The following is a 16,706-nucleotide window of genomic DNA, read 5'->3' as shown; positions in this document are numbered from 1 at the left end:
CTCTTGGACCAAGGGGCAATCTAGCGGGTAGACTGGTAATAAGATAGATTTTCCCCAGTTTATCTTGAGACCAGAAAACTGACCAAAATTATTGTATACATGGTCTCCTTCAATGATTGTTGTACATCCCCTAAGAGTATAAGGAGATCATCAAGTCAAGTCAAACTTTATTGTCATTTTACTACACATAAGAACATACAGTAGAATGAAATGTCCTATCTCACAGGACCACAGTGATGCATACAAATTAAACATAATTATAAATAAATATACAGAAAATAAAAAACATCATTAAAAGAAAACCTATACACATCTGGGAACTACATAACTGTACATATACTATCCGCGAACAATAGTACCTTCTCTTCCTCCACCCCTCTTTTATAACCTTTAATCCCTAAGGAAGACCTAAGAGACACCGTCAGGGGCTCGATCGTGAGAGCGAAGAGAAGGGCGGACAAGGGACACTCCTCTGTCGTCCCCCTATGCAACCGAAACCTGGCAGTGTGTTCATTATTAACTCTTACCCTTGCTTCTCGTGAAGCATATAAGAGCTTCACCCATTAATGAAGGTCGGGCCTATCTGAAATTCTCTCAGAACCCTCCACAGGTAGCCCCACTCCAGGGAATCAAAAGCCTTGGCAGCGTCCAACGAGAGTATAGCTATATGACCATCTTCATCAGAGGGTACTTGGAAGATTTAAATAAACCCGTCGTATGTTTATACTGGTAGACCTGCCAGGAATAAATCCTGATTGGTCAGGGTGAACAAGTTTCTCTATAACTCTATTTAGTCTAGCCGCCAGGACCTTTGCCAAGATCTTTATATCTGAGTTCAATAAGGAAATGGGTCTATATGAAGAGTAGTCAAGCACATCTTTGTTTTCTTTAGGAATCACTATTATAGTAGATTGCATCATGGAACGCGGAAGTTTGCCTTTCATTGCCGCCCAGTTAAAAACCTTCAACAGTTCAGGAAGTAGCACCCCTCCATAGCGACGATAAATCTCAACAGGCAAGCCGTCTGGGCCTGGAGACTTCTGTCCTGACATTTCCTGCACAATCCGTTGGATCTCCACTAATGTTATCGGGCTATCCAATACAGCCATATCCTCTTCGGAGAGACAAGGGATCATCAGACCATCAAAGAAACTATCCATTATTTCCCCCATCTCCTCCTGTCCAGAGCTATATAGAGCCTAATAATTGTCTCTAAACCTATCTACTATTTCTGGTGTATATGTAGATGTTATGCTTACCAACGTAATCACCTCGTCTTTCTCCAGTATCAGATTGATCCTTGATAAAGTGGAGTATGACCTGAAAAAGCAGGAGTAATTCCTAGTTTCCGGGTTCTGTAGTCTGCAGAGGTCTTTCAGACCCACCTCTTCCATAAACTGGGAAAGTCGACCATCTACTGTACCTCCCCGTTGTATCCTCTCGGAGAACCTGTCCAAAGTCTGGTCAATGACCATATTAAAATCCCCTACAACCAATAGTGGAACACCTGGCTTGTCCAATATAAACTCTACCAGCTTGTACAAAATCCATGTATTGAAAGGGGGTGGAATATAGACATTAGCTATTATAAATACTCTATTCTCTATCTTAAAGTGTAGAAAAATGTACCTTTTCAACGGAATACCCTTAATCATTTGTAAATTACTCACTAGTGCTCGTGAATTTTTAATCATTGGTGCATTACTCATCAATACTCAACTTTCTCAGTGAACTTATAGAATTATATGTTATTTTTAACTCGATCCATCCTATACACAAAAAACTTTGTACCTGGGATATAGTGTTGAGTTGATTTTTACGAAAAACTTAACTCTAGTAGGTGTTCCTTCCAGTCTTCCTTACCCCATACATACATAGTTGTTTACACTTACATATTTTCCATACAGCGTGAACCACACACCCCCTCTACACCACTTGTATTCTACACTCTTTGCCTTCCTCGGCATACCCAGGGGCTTACTATAGTGACCTAACCATACACACCACATCTTAAGTATACTCAATGTGAAACTATTTAAAGTTTTCCCTTCTCCCTCCCCACCTAGCCCTCCCTCCCAACCCTGAAAAATAAACAAAAAAACAACAAAAAAAAAGTACAACATATACAACATGAGAACTTTTTTCTAAAAAAGGGGGATACCATGCTTCCTTGTTCCCTTCCTTCCATACACCTCACCCCCACCCCCCAATATGGAGGGGGGGGGGGGAGAGGCAACAAAAAAAGAGAAAAAAATCATTTTCTCTCCCTTCCTTACAAGTCACCTCCCAACCCCCCCCCCCCCCCCCTGCTGAATATCTATAGCTCATATTAATACTTATTAGCCCCAAAGGTAGGAGAAGAGAAAAAAAAAGGGGGGGGATGAAAATGTATCTTTTCTCCTTCCCTTTGGAAACAGCCCATGTTTTTTTTTTACAGTTCCTCTTAATGGGTTATCAGCCATTCTTATACCCCTTCAGGAAAATCCAAAAATGTAGTCCCCTCAGAAAAGGTTAGCCGCAATCTAGCCGGGTAAAGCAGAGCATACATAATATTTGCTTGACGTAGTTTACACTTTACTTCCCCTTCTAGTTCTCCTCTTCTGAAGCTCTGGTTAAAAATCCGGATACATCGAAACTCTGGAGCCATTATACTATGTTACTCATCTCCCTGGCTTTACGTGTAATAGTCACTTTATCTTTGTAATGCAATATTTTGGCCAGGAGAGGTCTTGGGTGAGCACCAGACTGAAGGGGTCTAGTAGGTACTCTATGTGCTTTCTCAATTGCAAAAAATGCTGTAAAGGACTCCCGACCAAACACATCACGAAACCATTTTTCAGGGAAAGCAGCAGGGTCTGTACCTTCCCTATTTTCTGGAAATCCTACTATTCGTACATTCTTCCTACTCATCCTATTTTCCATTTCATCCATTTTACTATCATGTTTAGTCAATTGTTCTCTTATAGCTCTTATCTCGTGTTTAAGAAGAGCAAGATCATCCTCAACCAAGCCCAATCTCCCCTCCGGGGCTGTGGTCCTTTCTTGAACTTTTTGTAAATCATGTCTAATGAATGAAAGTTCCTCATGTATTGTTTTCAATTAGACAGTCATATCACTCAATGAATTCCGACAGGAGTTAACTGCCTGTAGGATCTCCTTTAGTGATGGCTCGGGGTCACCCGGGGTCCCATCCTCGGGAGATGAACCCGCATCCCCGGGAGATGTCCCCACAGCCATTTCGGGCGTCTGGGGTCTTCCTGCCAAGTCCCCCACCTCAGGTTGCATTGATGGTTGGTGCTGACCCTGGCTTTTCCTCACCCCTGTGGCCCCGCATTGTCGATTAGAATGAGCCCGTTGAGTGTTTTTAGGGGGGACTGGCTTGGGCCCTGGCCTGGGGTGTGGGCAAATTTTTCCAGTTTTGCTGCCGCTTGACCTGCCTTTGTGGTACGATGAGAAGGCATTATATTATATTACCACGTGAGGTTCATGTACAAATAAGTACTACTTTAGCTTGAGTTTTCCGTTTTTTTTATTCCCCTCCTCCCACCCTTTCCTCTCCTATGCCCCTCCTCAAAAAAAAGAAAAAGAATAGAGGAAAGGGAAGAGCAGACTTCCTTTTTTTTACCTATATAAAAAAAGGGGGGGGGGGAAAGAACAAGACAGTTCCAATCACAACAAAGGAGCAAAAAAAAGCAAAACCACATCCCCTATTGGGAGGTGTTAGAAAACAAACCAACATTGCTGACAAACTAGTATACCATGTCACCTACATATAACAGTATTGAGCATGTACCGGAAAAGGATAAAACGTGAAATATGCTTTAGTGATTCTTGGCTGCAGCTGTAGCCTTCTACTGTATTTGGAAGTCATAAATCTCTGGGGTTATAATGATGCCTAAATAAAGATTATACAATAATATGGGCCAAAAAATGAACAGTAGAAAGCAAAAAAAAATATTTTTACAATAAATTAAAATCACATAAAACCTATATATCTCTATTAAATTTATTCTTTAGTATGCTTTGATGGATTTTATTTTATGTTTGAAAAAAAAATGTACACTTTAAATTTATCTCATTTATTTGTCTTTCACCAGGCTATATAGAAGAAAAATGATGAAGGAAGGGGACATTATGATAGGAGCCCAGGTTGCCAGGTAAATACTTTTCGGTTCCACTTACACTGGAGTTTGAAGGCAAGATCTGCTTTCGTTGCAAAGTCCTCATTCATTTCTGGTTACTCACAAACCACTGCCACTTCATGGATCAATAAAATGTATTAAATTATCATGCTATTTCTAGGGCAGTTAGTCACCTGAGGTTTGATAGTTGTTAGTCTATCAACTGCCCAACCTCCCATTGTCTGAATTTCCAGTGTTTGAAGTGAAATAGCTGACATGACAGTAAGTTTCAGGTGGGTTCACACTCCAGACATGTACGTAGCTGTAGTGCAACGTAAGCGTAGGACATACATGACAGGGTGCAAGGCTTACGCAGGGGAATGGTACGAGGGGTTAAGAAAGTTACAAGGCTTACCTGATTGGAGGATGGTGTAAGAGGGGGTGGAGTAGAGTTGATGTGAAGGCACGTGAGTCTAGGAGGGTCAGCAGTCTGGAGCAGCAGGTCAGGAGGAACGTTCAGGATCAGCTACCTGGAAAAGATGAGTGGGTTAGAGCAGCTTTGGGCCCAGCTTAGATCAGCCGCAGAACAGCATGGTGCAGACTGGTTACAAAGCCAAATTGCAGCCACCCTTCAGGGGGTAGGGCAGGGACCTTCCGCAGATGGGGTACCCCCGACACGGGCAAGGAGGTCTCGGCCCCCTGTGCGCCTTAGCCCTGACATTGCCCCCCGTACTCAGCGCCGGCTTGGGAGCCCCAGTTGGGCCCCTTCAGGCCCCCCTGCTAAGCAGACACCCCGGTCGTCTAGTGGGGGGCCTGGGAGGAATCTGCCTCAGGCCACCTCCAGGACCGCGCGATCGGTGGTGGTTCCAGTGGTTCCCCCTGGCGATGCTCCGGTCGGGGGGCCGCTCGACGGGGGAGAGTGGGGTCCTCGGGCGCCGGCCTTGTCCCGGAGGCGGCCGTCGGCCTGCCACGTGTGGGCGCCATCTTAGCTTCGGGGGGGGCCCATTAGAAGATGCAGAGCGGCAGTCGGGTGGCCACGCCTCCGGGCATGTTTCTGTGCCTGGGAGGGAGGGCCAGCGGAGGAGCAGCGTGCGCGCGCTCGGCGCACGCTGATGACGTCGGCGGAAGTGAGGTCGGCGCGACCGGAAGTGATGTCCTAGTAAACAAAAAACATGGCGGCCGCCATGCACAACGACAGGAAAACGGTCGGGAGCGGCCTGGGCCGTCTGGCACGCCAGCGCAGAGGCCCCCGAGGGTCAGAACACTGACGGAGGACAGCAGCATGGAAGAGGGAGAGCTGCAAGAGGACGAGTGCAATCTGGCGGCGGCAGTAGGGTCAGCGGCTGGAGAGCCTTCCAGGCAACAGCAGCCCGGTAAGTCCTTGGGGTCTGTGGGGGGGTTTCTTGCGGGGGTGGGTGGGGGGGATGCAGGGGTGGGGGGGCGAAGGGGGGGGGAGTTGTTGGTGGTGTTGAAAGAGCTGCTGCGCAGCCTGCAAGGCGACTCGGTGCCGGTGCACGCCCCGAGTACTCCATGGGTAGGGCCGCCCGCCGCGGCTCGGGTAGAGCTGGGGACGGCTGTCCCCCCCGGGTTGGGGTTGTCGGTGGGTGGGGTGGCAGCGGAGACGCAGACGGAGAGGGAGGTGCTGGCGCGGAAGGACGGCGAGGGACCAAGTGGGGCTGCGGTGGACAAAGACAAGGATGCTGAAAAAATTCGCTTGGCAGATGCGGCGAGGAGCGAAGTTTATGTGTGCTTCGAGGGACCGTTAGGGGCGCATTTGAAGAAGGAGGTGAGGGAGAAGATTTGGAAGGACGAGTTTGTGGAGATCTTCTCGTTGTTGCCGTTGGAGAAATTTAATTTAGACAGGGTCAAGCCTGATGAGAGCAAGAAGGAAGAGGAGGAGAAGAGGAGATATAGGCTTATTCCACGCACGTTTGCGAATTGGCTGCAAGCGTTTGCGATTTTAGCTAGCGTGATTGGGGAAAAGGCGCCGGAGAATTGTTCGGCATTGTTCTGTTACCTGAAGGCCATTAGTGAGGCGCACAGGGTTTATGGGGGCTTGGCCTGGCTACGTTATGACGAACAGTTTCGTCAACGCAAAGCGGTACGGACGTCCATTAGGTGGGACCACAAGGACATCAGCCTGTGGATGAAGTTGATGACTTCGGCCCGGGCCCCGGGACAGTTTTTTCCAGGGGGGGCCGCCGCCGCCGCCTCAGCGGGATCGCTGGCCCCAAAAAAGAAGGGGGTCTGCTGGCAATTTAATGACGGGACGTGCAAGTTTGGTAACGCCTGTCGTTACAAGCACGAGTGTTCGGGATGCAGTGGAGGGCACCCCTTCGCACGTTGTTTCAGACAGGGAAAAGGTCGTACTGGAGATTTCGCTGGAAAAAGGGATGACGCCGGTGAGGCTGGAAAGGATGCTTCCTTTCCTAAGTAGGTATCCTGATCGTGCGGCGGCGGGGTTGTTGGAGGCTGGTTTTCGGGATGGGTTTAGGATTCCGAGTGTGTTGAGGGAAGTTCCCCCGCTGGCCAAGAATTTAAGGTCGGCTTTGCTGCACGAACACGTGGTGTCGGCAAAATTGGCTAAGGAGGTGGCGTTGGGCCGGATGGCCGGCCCATTTCTTGCCCCTCCGATGGCGGATCTGGTGGTCTCGCCTTTGGGGGTTGTTCCGAAGAAGGAACCGGGGCAATTCAGGATGATTCACCACCTGTCTTACCCCAGGGGCGGATCGGTAAATGATGGTATTGACCCGCAAGCTTGTGCGGTTACTTATACATCATTTGATGCAGCGATAGCGTGGGTGAGAAAGTATGGCAGGGGGGCTCTTTTGGCCAAAACGGATGTAGAGGCGGCGTTTCGTTTGTTGCCGGTACATCCAGGGAGTATGCGCTTGTTGGGTTGTTGCTGGCAGGGGTCGTATTTTGTCGATCGCTGCTTGCCCATGGGATGTTCTATCTCGTGTGCACTTTTTGAGCTGTTCAGTTCGTTTTTTGAATGGGCTGTACGGGAGACGGCGGGAGTCAACTCGGTCATACATTACCTGGATGACTTCCTGTGTGTAGGGCCGGCAGAATCCCGCGGCTGCGGGATACTGCTGGGGACGTTGCAGCATTTGGCCGAACAGTTTGGGGTTCCCTTGGCGAGGGAGAAGACGGAGGGTCCTAGGTCGGAGATAGTGTTTTTGGGAATCACGATTGATTCCATGGCCATGGAATGTAGGTTGCCTGAGGAGAAGGTGGTGGCGCTGCGGCAGGAGGTGGTCGCGGCGCGGGGAAAACGAAAACTCAGGTTGAAGGAATTGCAATCGCTCCTGGGCAAATTGAATTTTGCTTGCAGGATTATGCCTATGGGGAGAATTTTTTGCAGGAGACTGGCGGCAGCCACAGCAGGGGTGAAGGTGCCCACTCATTTTGTGCGGTTGTCCAGAGAATTACGGGATGATCTGGGTGTATGGGGGGTGTTCCTGGTGGAGTTTAATGGGAGAGCGATTGTGCAGGAGGGACCGGTCAGCAACGCTGATTTGGTTTTGTTTACTGACGCGGCAGGTTCGGCAGGTTATGGAGCTTATTGCCAGGGGCAATGGAGTGCCGAACCATGGCCGGACTCTTGGAGGGAGGCGGGGTTTTTAACTAACCTGGCGTTACTGGAGCTTTTTCCCATAGTTCTGGCGGTGGAATTGTGGGGGGACAAGCTCCGGGATAAAAAAGTGCGCTTCCATTGTGATAACATGGGAGTGGTGGTGGCCATAAATAATGTTTCGGCCTCCTCCCCCCCGGTGGTTAGGTTGTTAAGGAGGTTGGTACTCAGTTGTTTACGGATTAATGCGTTTGTTTATGCGGTGCATATCCCTGGGATTGAGAATAAGTTGGCGGATGCTCTGTCTCGTTTCCAGTGGGAGGACTTTCGCAGACTGGCTCCGGACGCGAACAGATGCGGGGACCCGTGCCCTCCAGAGATGTGGGGGATTGCGTTGGAATCATCGGAGGACTGATTCAGCAGTCGTTGAGTGAAGGTACTCGAGCGGCTTATAATGCAGTGTGGAGGGAATGGTCGAACTGGTTGGGTGAGGTTGGGGGGTCGGAGGGCCCGGCGGAGCTGCTGCGGTGGGTATTGGGTTTTATCTGTTACAATTATGTGTCTGGGGTGTCGGGCTCGGCAGTCAGCAAGAAAATGTCGGCTTTGGCCTTTTTGTTTCAATGTAAGGGGTTGGCGGATGTGACTAAGAATTTTTTAGTTAAAAAGGCGTTGAGGGGTTTTAGAAAAGGGGCGGCAAAAAGGGATTTGCGGCGCCCGATTTCTTATGAAGTTTTGGGTATTTTGTTGAGCCACGTCCGGGAAGTGTGTTCTCTGGTTTTTGAACAACTACTTTTCCGAGCTGCTTTCCTGGTGGCATTTTTTGGGGCGTTTCGGATAGGAGAATTGGTATCGCCATCTAAAACAGCTCCGGGGGGTTTGGGGAGGGGTGACGTTTCATGAGCCCCTTCTTCGGTGGTAATTTTGGTCAGGAAGTCCAAAACGGACCAGTTGGGTAGAGGGGTGCGGGTAACATTGTTTCGGGGGACGGACCCTAGTTTTTGTCCGGTGGAGGCTTTAAGGGTTTATTTGGAGGTTCGCCCGGACCGGGACGGTGTGTTATTCATGCATGCGGATGGTTCGTGCCTTTCGCGGTTTCAATTTACGGCGGTGTTGAGGAAGTGTTTGCGGAGCGGGGGTTTGTCTCCGGGAGAGTATGCTGCTCATTCCTTCCGGATAGGGGCGGCCACGGAGGCAGCTAGATGGGGATTGCCGGAAGAGGTTATTAAGCAAATTGGGAGGTGGGAGTCTCGGAGGTATCGGCTTTATGTGCGACCGCACCTCGTGTAAAAGGGGTGGGAGTACGGTTCATTGGCGTGGTCGACTATATGTTTTGGTTGTTTTGGGTTGGGTTGGTTAATTTTTGGTTATGTCATTTCAGAGCCGGGATGTCTCATTTGGATTTTGGGACATTCTTTTGTGTTCTGGGGGGCTAGACGGGCGGATGTACGGCCGGACGGCAGACAACTCAGACTGTCCAGGGATGAAGGCCGGGTTCGATGGATTGGCATCCCGGGACTGATGTGGCACAGGGTGGTGCCAGAGGTTCATCGCTATGCAGGCCTGGATCGGGCACCGGACGTACTGGTCATACATGTGGGAGGTAACGACTTGGTTGTTAGGCCGATGCGCAACATCATAAAAGACATCAGGTGGGACTTCCTCAGGCTTCGTACTGCCTTCCCGGACATGATTATTGTGTGGTCCGATATTGTGGCCCGCATGTCTTGGAGGGGGGCCCGGTCTTGTGAGAAGATTAATAAGGCCCGGATAAAGGTGAACAAAGAGGTGGGGAGGTTTGTTGCCCGGAATGGTGGTATTGTGGTGAGGCATTGGGAGTTGGAAGTGGAGACGTGGAGGTATTTACGGGGGGATGGTGTCCACCTTAACCCAGTCGGGATTGACCTGTGGGCTTTGGGTTTGGAAGATGGCATTGGCAGGGCTCTGCAGGTGTGGCGGCAGGCACAAGGGTGAGGTGTCACTCTTGTGCTGCTGTGGCGGTAGGGTCCTTGACGGCTGGTATGCAATTTATCTGTTCCAAATTAGGTTTTGGAAAAGTTAGGACCCATCATGGGTATGGAGTCCTCCCGGGTGGTCTGGCGGCTGGCCAGACTGACGGGCTAATAAGTTGGGGGTCTGTGGTCAATTGGTAAGTCCCCGAGGCAAGTTGGCGGCTGGGGACGAATGCCATAAAAAGTTGGGATTACAGGCTCAAGTTGAAATGGGGTCGTCAGGGATCAACAACTGTTTATCTGATGAGCTGGTTTTGGTTACAAGAAAATATATGGGAAAATAAAATGGTTACAGAAGTTTTAAAGAAAAAGTTTTAGTTTGGTTTATTGTTTAAATAAAGGCCTGGAAAGGCCATTTACATCCAGCAGGTGTCTGTGTCATTTTTTATAAGAAAAGGTATAAAAGGGGTGTACATGTATGGATTGGCGTAGTAAGGTATCTGGCTACCTTGTCAAGACATGTACGTAGCTGTAGTGCAACGTAAGCGTAGGACATACATGACAGGGTGCAAGGCTTACGCAGGGGAATGGTACGAGGGGTTAAGAAAGTTACAAGGCTTACCTGATTGGAGGATGGTGTAAGAGGGGGTGGAGTAGAGTTGATGTGAAGGCACGTGAGTCTAGGAGGGTCAGCAGTCTGGAGCAGCAGGTCAGGAGGAACGTTCCCGCCCGCCCGCCCTGTTAATGGGGAGGGTTGGTTGGATATGGGGTGACCATGAGTACGAGTGGCGGTAGGGTCCTTGACGGCTGGTATGCAATTTATCTGTTCCAAATTAGGTTTTGGAAAAGTTAGGACCCATCATGGGTATGGAGTCCTCCCGGGTGGTCTGGCGGCTGGCCAGACTGACGGGCTAATAAGTTGGGGGTCTGTGGTCAATTGGTAAGTCCCCGAGGCAAGTTGGCGGCTGGGGACGAATGCCATAAAAAGTTGGGATTACAGGCTCAAGTTGAAATGGGGTCGTCAGGGATCAACAACTGTTTATCTGATGAGCTGGTTTTGGTTACAAGAAAATATATGGGAAAATAAAATGGTTACAGAAGTTTTAAAGAAAAAGTTTTAGTTTGGTTTATTGTTTAAATAAAGGCCTGGAAAGGCCATTTACATCCAGCAGGTGTCTGTGTCATTTTTTATAAGAAAAGGTATAAAAGGGGTGTACATGTATGGATTGGCGTAGTAAGGTATCTGGCTACCTTGTCATGCAAATGTAGCTAAAAGTATACAAAGTGGTGCCAAACCACAAAGGGTCCAAGGTACCTCTAATGGTTCCCAATACACTTGCATGAAAACAGCTGTTTTGGATCCCAGACAAATGTCTGACGGAGTTATCTGAACCTGGTCTAATTCAAATTTCCATGCAGGCATGTTTAGGAGTACGCTGACACACACTGTTCAGTGAAAAGCTTCCTTTATTGCTTTTGGGCATATAGTTTCTTTTATAGTAGAAGATGACTCATTATTTGCAAAAGCATCAGCTCAGGTGTATTCCGTGCTGTCAACCAGAGATTGGAGGACCCTTATGTAAGGGGTCATCTGGCCAGTTTTATCCAGGTTTTCTGTTGATGGCTTGTGGACTCCTGGACTCACTCGATGGGAGGGGGGTCTCTAGGTGAGGCATTTTGAGTAAGGAGATTCAGCATATATCTTGACATAACAGAAAATAGTAATTTAATCAGAGTATTGAACAATCCATAAGGCAGCCAACAAGTTTCAGGGGCAACAAGACTCCCACCCCCATCAGGGCCCAAGAAAATGACATAAGGACCTAAATGGGCTCAAAGGAAAGTACAATTAAATGATACAGTGTAAACCCTCCTTTTGGATTTTAATTATAGCAATTGTAACAATATAATCAGCAGAAGTTGATTACAGTGTTACAATTGGTATACACTGTGACCCACGGTTTGTTTAGTGTGCTGCTCAGGCTCGATCACTATGGGGATTAGTGTGGGTGATGCTGCAACCACTTCAGGAGTGCCAGCAAGGGATGGAGCTCGCCCCAGCTCCTGTAGTCACTGGAAGGAAGAGAGGAAAGATTCCTGGTACCGGACATCCACAGAGTCCCATGCCTAAGCTCCGGGGGCAGAGTGAAACACGTTGGGGTGTGGCCTGGCGGGAACCCAAGCTGAGGTTGTCTCTCTTATACCACCATAGCACTTAGTGGATGTGTGACGCCAGGGATCTTTCTTCTCCTTCCAGTTACAATTGGTATACTTTACGGTTTGGTGACCATTTGTGAACTTTGAGTTGCTTTTGTGTATCTATCAAGGCAGGGCCGATCCTAGGGTCACAGACGCCTGGGTGCAGAAATATTTCTGGTGCCTCTACGTGGGTGTGGTCATCTTACCAACTCCTCCCCTTTACAAATGATACCATGGTAACGACTCAAACACTCCCCTAAGAAGTCTTTGTTACCATAGGATCCTCCCATGATCTTTTATTAATAAAGAAAATACAGGAAGAGCGTACACTAATGGGACCAGGATGGGAGTCTCTCTGATGCACACAGAGAGGGCTTCTGTTAGAACCCCCAGACATAGTACAGGAGATGGTCAGAGACTGTAGACATACTACAGGAGATGGTCAGAGACTGTAGACATACTACAGGAGATGGTCAGAGACTGTAGACATACTACAGGAGATGGTCAGAGACTGTAGACATACTACAGGAGATGGTCAGAGACTGTAGACATACTACAGGAGATGGTCAGAGACTGTAGACATACTACAGGAGATGGTCAGAGACTGCAGACATAATACAAGAGATGGTCAGAGACTGCAGGTATAGTACAGGAGATGGTCAGAGATTGCAAACATACTACAGGAGATGGTCAGAGACTGGAGATGTATTAAAGGAGATTGTAAGAGACTGGAGATATAATATAGTAGATGGTCAGAGACTGCAGACATGGTAAAGGAGACAGTCGGAGACTGCAGACATAGTACAGGAGATGGTCAGAGACTGCAGTTCCTATGGACGTTAGTAGATAATGGCCGATCGGCCCTCTCACCTGACCCAGCGATACAGCAACAATGGTTCCTCTGATCAGGAGTCTACTCACTCTGAATTGCCAGTGTTGACTCCGCTGGGTAGAGCTCAGATCTGTATTCTGGCAATGACTCCATTCCTTTCTCTGCCGGGGATGACGCTAGGCTATGTGGCTTTCCCTCTGGTGGTGCAGGGCAGCGGGGTTCTCTCTGATGGTGTTCTCTCAGCACTGTCCTCTCCCTCTGGAGTCCTGGGTGTACTTCCCTGAAAGCTTTCCCAGGCTTCTGGCTCTCTCTCTTTCCCATGCTGTGTGGGCTGTGTTACAGTGGGGCTGCCAGTCCTTGGTACTACATGTCCCACAATCCTCTTCTTTGCTCCTTTTTTTTTTTCTTCCCTGGCTGATATGAAGGCGGGGAAGAAACATAGTGCGCTGCTCACTAGTACAGCAGCGCATGCGAGGAGGAGAGGGAGAGGGGAATAAGAGCCTGCGGCTGCAGTGGCGTTACTAGGGTAGTACACCCCCCTCCATTAGTACAGACCCCCCAGGACAAACCACCCCTCCATTAGTACAGACCCCCTAGGACAAACCACCCCCCCTCCATTAGTACAGACCCCCCAGGACAAACCACCCCACCTCCATTAGCACAGACCCCCCCAGGACAAACCACCCCCCCTCCATTAGTATAGACCCTGCCAGGACAAACCACCCTCCTCCATTAGTATAGACCCCGCCAGGACAAACCACCCCCCTCCATTAGTACAGACCTCCCCAGGACAAACCACCCCCCCTCCATTAGTACAGACCCCCCAGGAAAAAACACCCCATTAGTATAGACCCCCCAGGACAAACAACCCCCTTCCATTAGTACAGACCCCCCAGGACAAACCCCCCCTCCATTAGTATAGCCCCCCAGGACAATCCCCCCTCCATTAGTATAGACCCCCAACAAATCCCCCCTCCATTAGTATAGACCCCTGACAAACCACCCCTCCATTAATATAGACCCCCGAAAAACCACCCCCCTTTCAATATTATAGACCCCTCAGGATATGGATATTCCCTGGCTGATATGAAGGCGGGGAAGAAACATAGTGCGCCGCTCACTAGTACAGCAGTGCACCCGAGGAGGAGAGGGGAAATAAGAGCCTGCGGCTGCAGTGTCGTTACTAGGGTTGGTGTCACCCGGTGCGGTAAAACATGGTATCACCCCCCCACCAACTATATTCGCCCCTCAGTACAGACCCCCCCACTAATTATAAACCTCTCCCTCAGTACAGACCCCCCATTAGTATAGACCCCCTCAGGACAAACCAACCACCCCTCCATTAATACAGACCCCCCTCAGGACAAACCACCCCCCTCCATTAGTACAGACCTCCCTCAGGACAAACCACCCCCCTCCATTAGTACAGCCCCCCCGAACAAACCACCACCCTCCATTAGTACATACCCCCCTCCATTAGTACAGAACAACCCCCCTCCATTAGTACAGACCCCCCAAAACAAACCACCCCCTCTGTTAGTACAGACCCCCGGGACAAACCACCCCCTCTTCATTAGTACAGACCCCCCAAGGACAAACCACCCCCCCTCCATTAGTACACACCCCCAAGGACAAACCACCCCCCCTCCATTAGTATAGTCCCCCAGAACAATCCCCCCTCCATTAGTATAGATGCCCGACAAATCCCCCCTCCATTAGTATAGACCCGTGACAAAGCACCCCTCCATTAATATAGACCCCCGACAAACCCCCCTTCAATAGTAAAGGCCCCTCAGCACAAACCCCCCCTCCATTAGTATAGTCCCTTGACAAACCACCCCCCATTAAGCTAATTAAAAAACACCCGGGCGGCAGCTGAAGAAGAGAGGACAGGGTGCAGCCTGGTGGAGATCAGAGCGTGTAAGGCTTGGGCAGCAGGCAGGAGTTACTCACAGGAGGAGAACTGCAACACGTCGGGCTCGGGCATGGACCCCCCCGGGACGTCAGAGAGACAGCCACTCCAATCTCCGGCTGTTTTCTCTGACAGGAGGAGGGATGCGGCCACGGTGACCGGTGGAGAAAGCCGCGTATGGACAAGGAGAGGAGGAGAGAGAGGGAGGGGAGCACTCTGGTGCTTCAACGCCCCCACCACTGTGGCGCCTGGGTGCACTGCACCATGTGCACCCCGTCCAGGATCGGCCCTGAATAAAGGGTAGATACAGGTGTATATTGTGTTGTGCTGGTGGCACACAACACCCACTAACTCCTGCAGATGGCTGTATTAGAGAACAACAGCAATAAAGGGTAGATACAGGTGTATATTGTGCTGCGCTGGAGGCACACAACACCCACTAACTCCTGCAGAGGGCTGTATTAGAGAACAACAGCAATAAAGGGTAGATACAGGTGTATACTGCGCTGGAGGCACACAACACCCATTAACTCCTGTAGACGCCGAACACACTACACAAGACCGCCACGCTGGCGGCCTTATATAGTGTGGGGTGTGTACTAAACCCCCTGAGCTATAATTGGCCACAGGCTTCCTGAGCGGGAAGAGCGGGACAAGACCCCTGAAGTCATAAGAAGACCCCCAGGAGGCGACTAAGAAGAAAGCCAGGCTCCTCCGCTAGTAAAAGATCAGAAGATGGTGTATGAGTCCGGCGAGAAGACCCCCCCCACCCCCAAGACGGAAGACCATAGGAGCTGTCTAATAAATTATTTAAAAAACTTTTGTTGTGTTTTATTGTGTTGTGTTTTATTATTTACACTTTTTTCCCCAGGTGAATGGGTAGGGGTATATCGTCCCCCATACTTATTCACATAGGGTGGGGGGCCGGTATCTGGGGGCCCCTTATTAAAGGGGCTCCCAGATTCCGATAAGCCCCCAGACCCCGACAACCAACGGTCAGGGTTGTTGGGAAGAGGCCCTTGTCCTCATCAACATGGGGACACGGTGCTTTGGGGTGGGGGGCTTCAGGGCCCCCCCTTCCCCAAAGCACCCCCATGTTGAGAGCACACGGCCTGGTACAGCTCAGGAGAGGGGGCGCTCGCTCATCCCCGCCCCCTTTCCTGACCGGCTGCGTGCTCGGATAAGGGTCTGCTATGGACTTTGGGGGGAACCCATGCCGTTTTTTCTGTGTAGGGGTTCCCCTTTAAATCCATACCATGTGACGGGGCCAGCGAGGTGTCAATCTTGTCAATGGAGGTGGCGACATTGAATTCCTTTGCTAGTCCCGACTACCTAATGCCGCGTTCAAAATGAACAGACTTTTCTCTGTGCATGGGCAAGTCCGTTCATTTCAAAAGTCCGGCGGACTAGCACATAGACGGGCGGATTGTCAATTTTGAGTCCAAACTTCTTTCGAAGTCCGCCGGACTTTTGGAAAGAAAGTCAGCCGGGGCCCACACACGGGCGGATTGTCCAGTGGACTCTGATCTGCCAGACCGAGTCCGCCAGATAGTCTGATCGTGTGTACGTGACATAGAAGTAAAAGTCTTTATTGAACTCCCAAAGCAAGAAAAAAAAAACAGCTTTCTTCAGCGAGAATAAAGAAACTGATAAAGAAAACTGTCCATAACCCTAGTATACTCTCCAATATACTGTACAAGTCCCACAATTAGGTTTAGCATTCCCATCTGCTTCGAGGTACAGGAGAAGTATCAGGAGGTCATCAAAACTGAGTCTAAGCATCCAGATAGTCCACGCTTTTCCACACCTGGAAACCACTACAGACTACCTCATAGACACATGTTTACTCCATCCCACTACTTTTCATGCCTCCTATGCAGATGGGTTAACCCTTTTTAGGACTATAGTCCCTGTAATCATGGTTTGGAGGCTCATTCCCACTCAAAGTCACTCCGTGCCTTTGAATTCCAGGTCCCAAATGAGGACTTGCCAATCCAGAGAGTACTGAAATCAGTTCTCTCAGACCGGACTACCCTGCATGAGTGAGAACCCTTGAGTACTAAAAATGTACCTTGAACTCTCCCTTAAAGGGACCACAACCCAAATAGTAGTGAAA

General features: G+C 49.5%; 1 protein-coding gene across 1 annotated transcript in view; it reads left to right on the top strand.

Moving 5' to 3' along the window:
• LOC143974144 (prostaglandin reductase 1-like) overlaps positions 1-16,706 on the top strand; it is a 182,124-nt gene that overhangs the window by 108,049 nt on the left and 57,369 nt on the right. Inside the window, exon 5 of the mRNA XM_077475258.1 lies at positions 4,098-4,157. Within this exon, the coding sequence (XP_077331384.1) occupies positions 4,098-4,157 (60 nt within the window). The remainder of the gene's footprint in view (positions 1-4,097; positions 4,158-16,706) is intronic.

Source organism: Lithobates pipiens, unplaced genomic scaffold (assembly GCF_037356315.1).
Source record: "Lithobates pipiens isolate NorthernLeopardFrog02 unplaced genomic scaffold, aLitPip1_a1.2 Scaffold_13, whole genome shotgun sequence".
Lineage (NCBI taxonomy): Eukaryota > Metazoa > Chordata > Amphibia > Anura > Ranidae > Lithobates > Lithobates pipiens.
The sequence above is the reverse complement of the archived record's forward strand: the minus strand, read 5'-3'. Positions and strand labels throughout refer to the sequence as shown.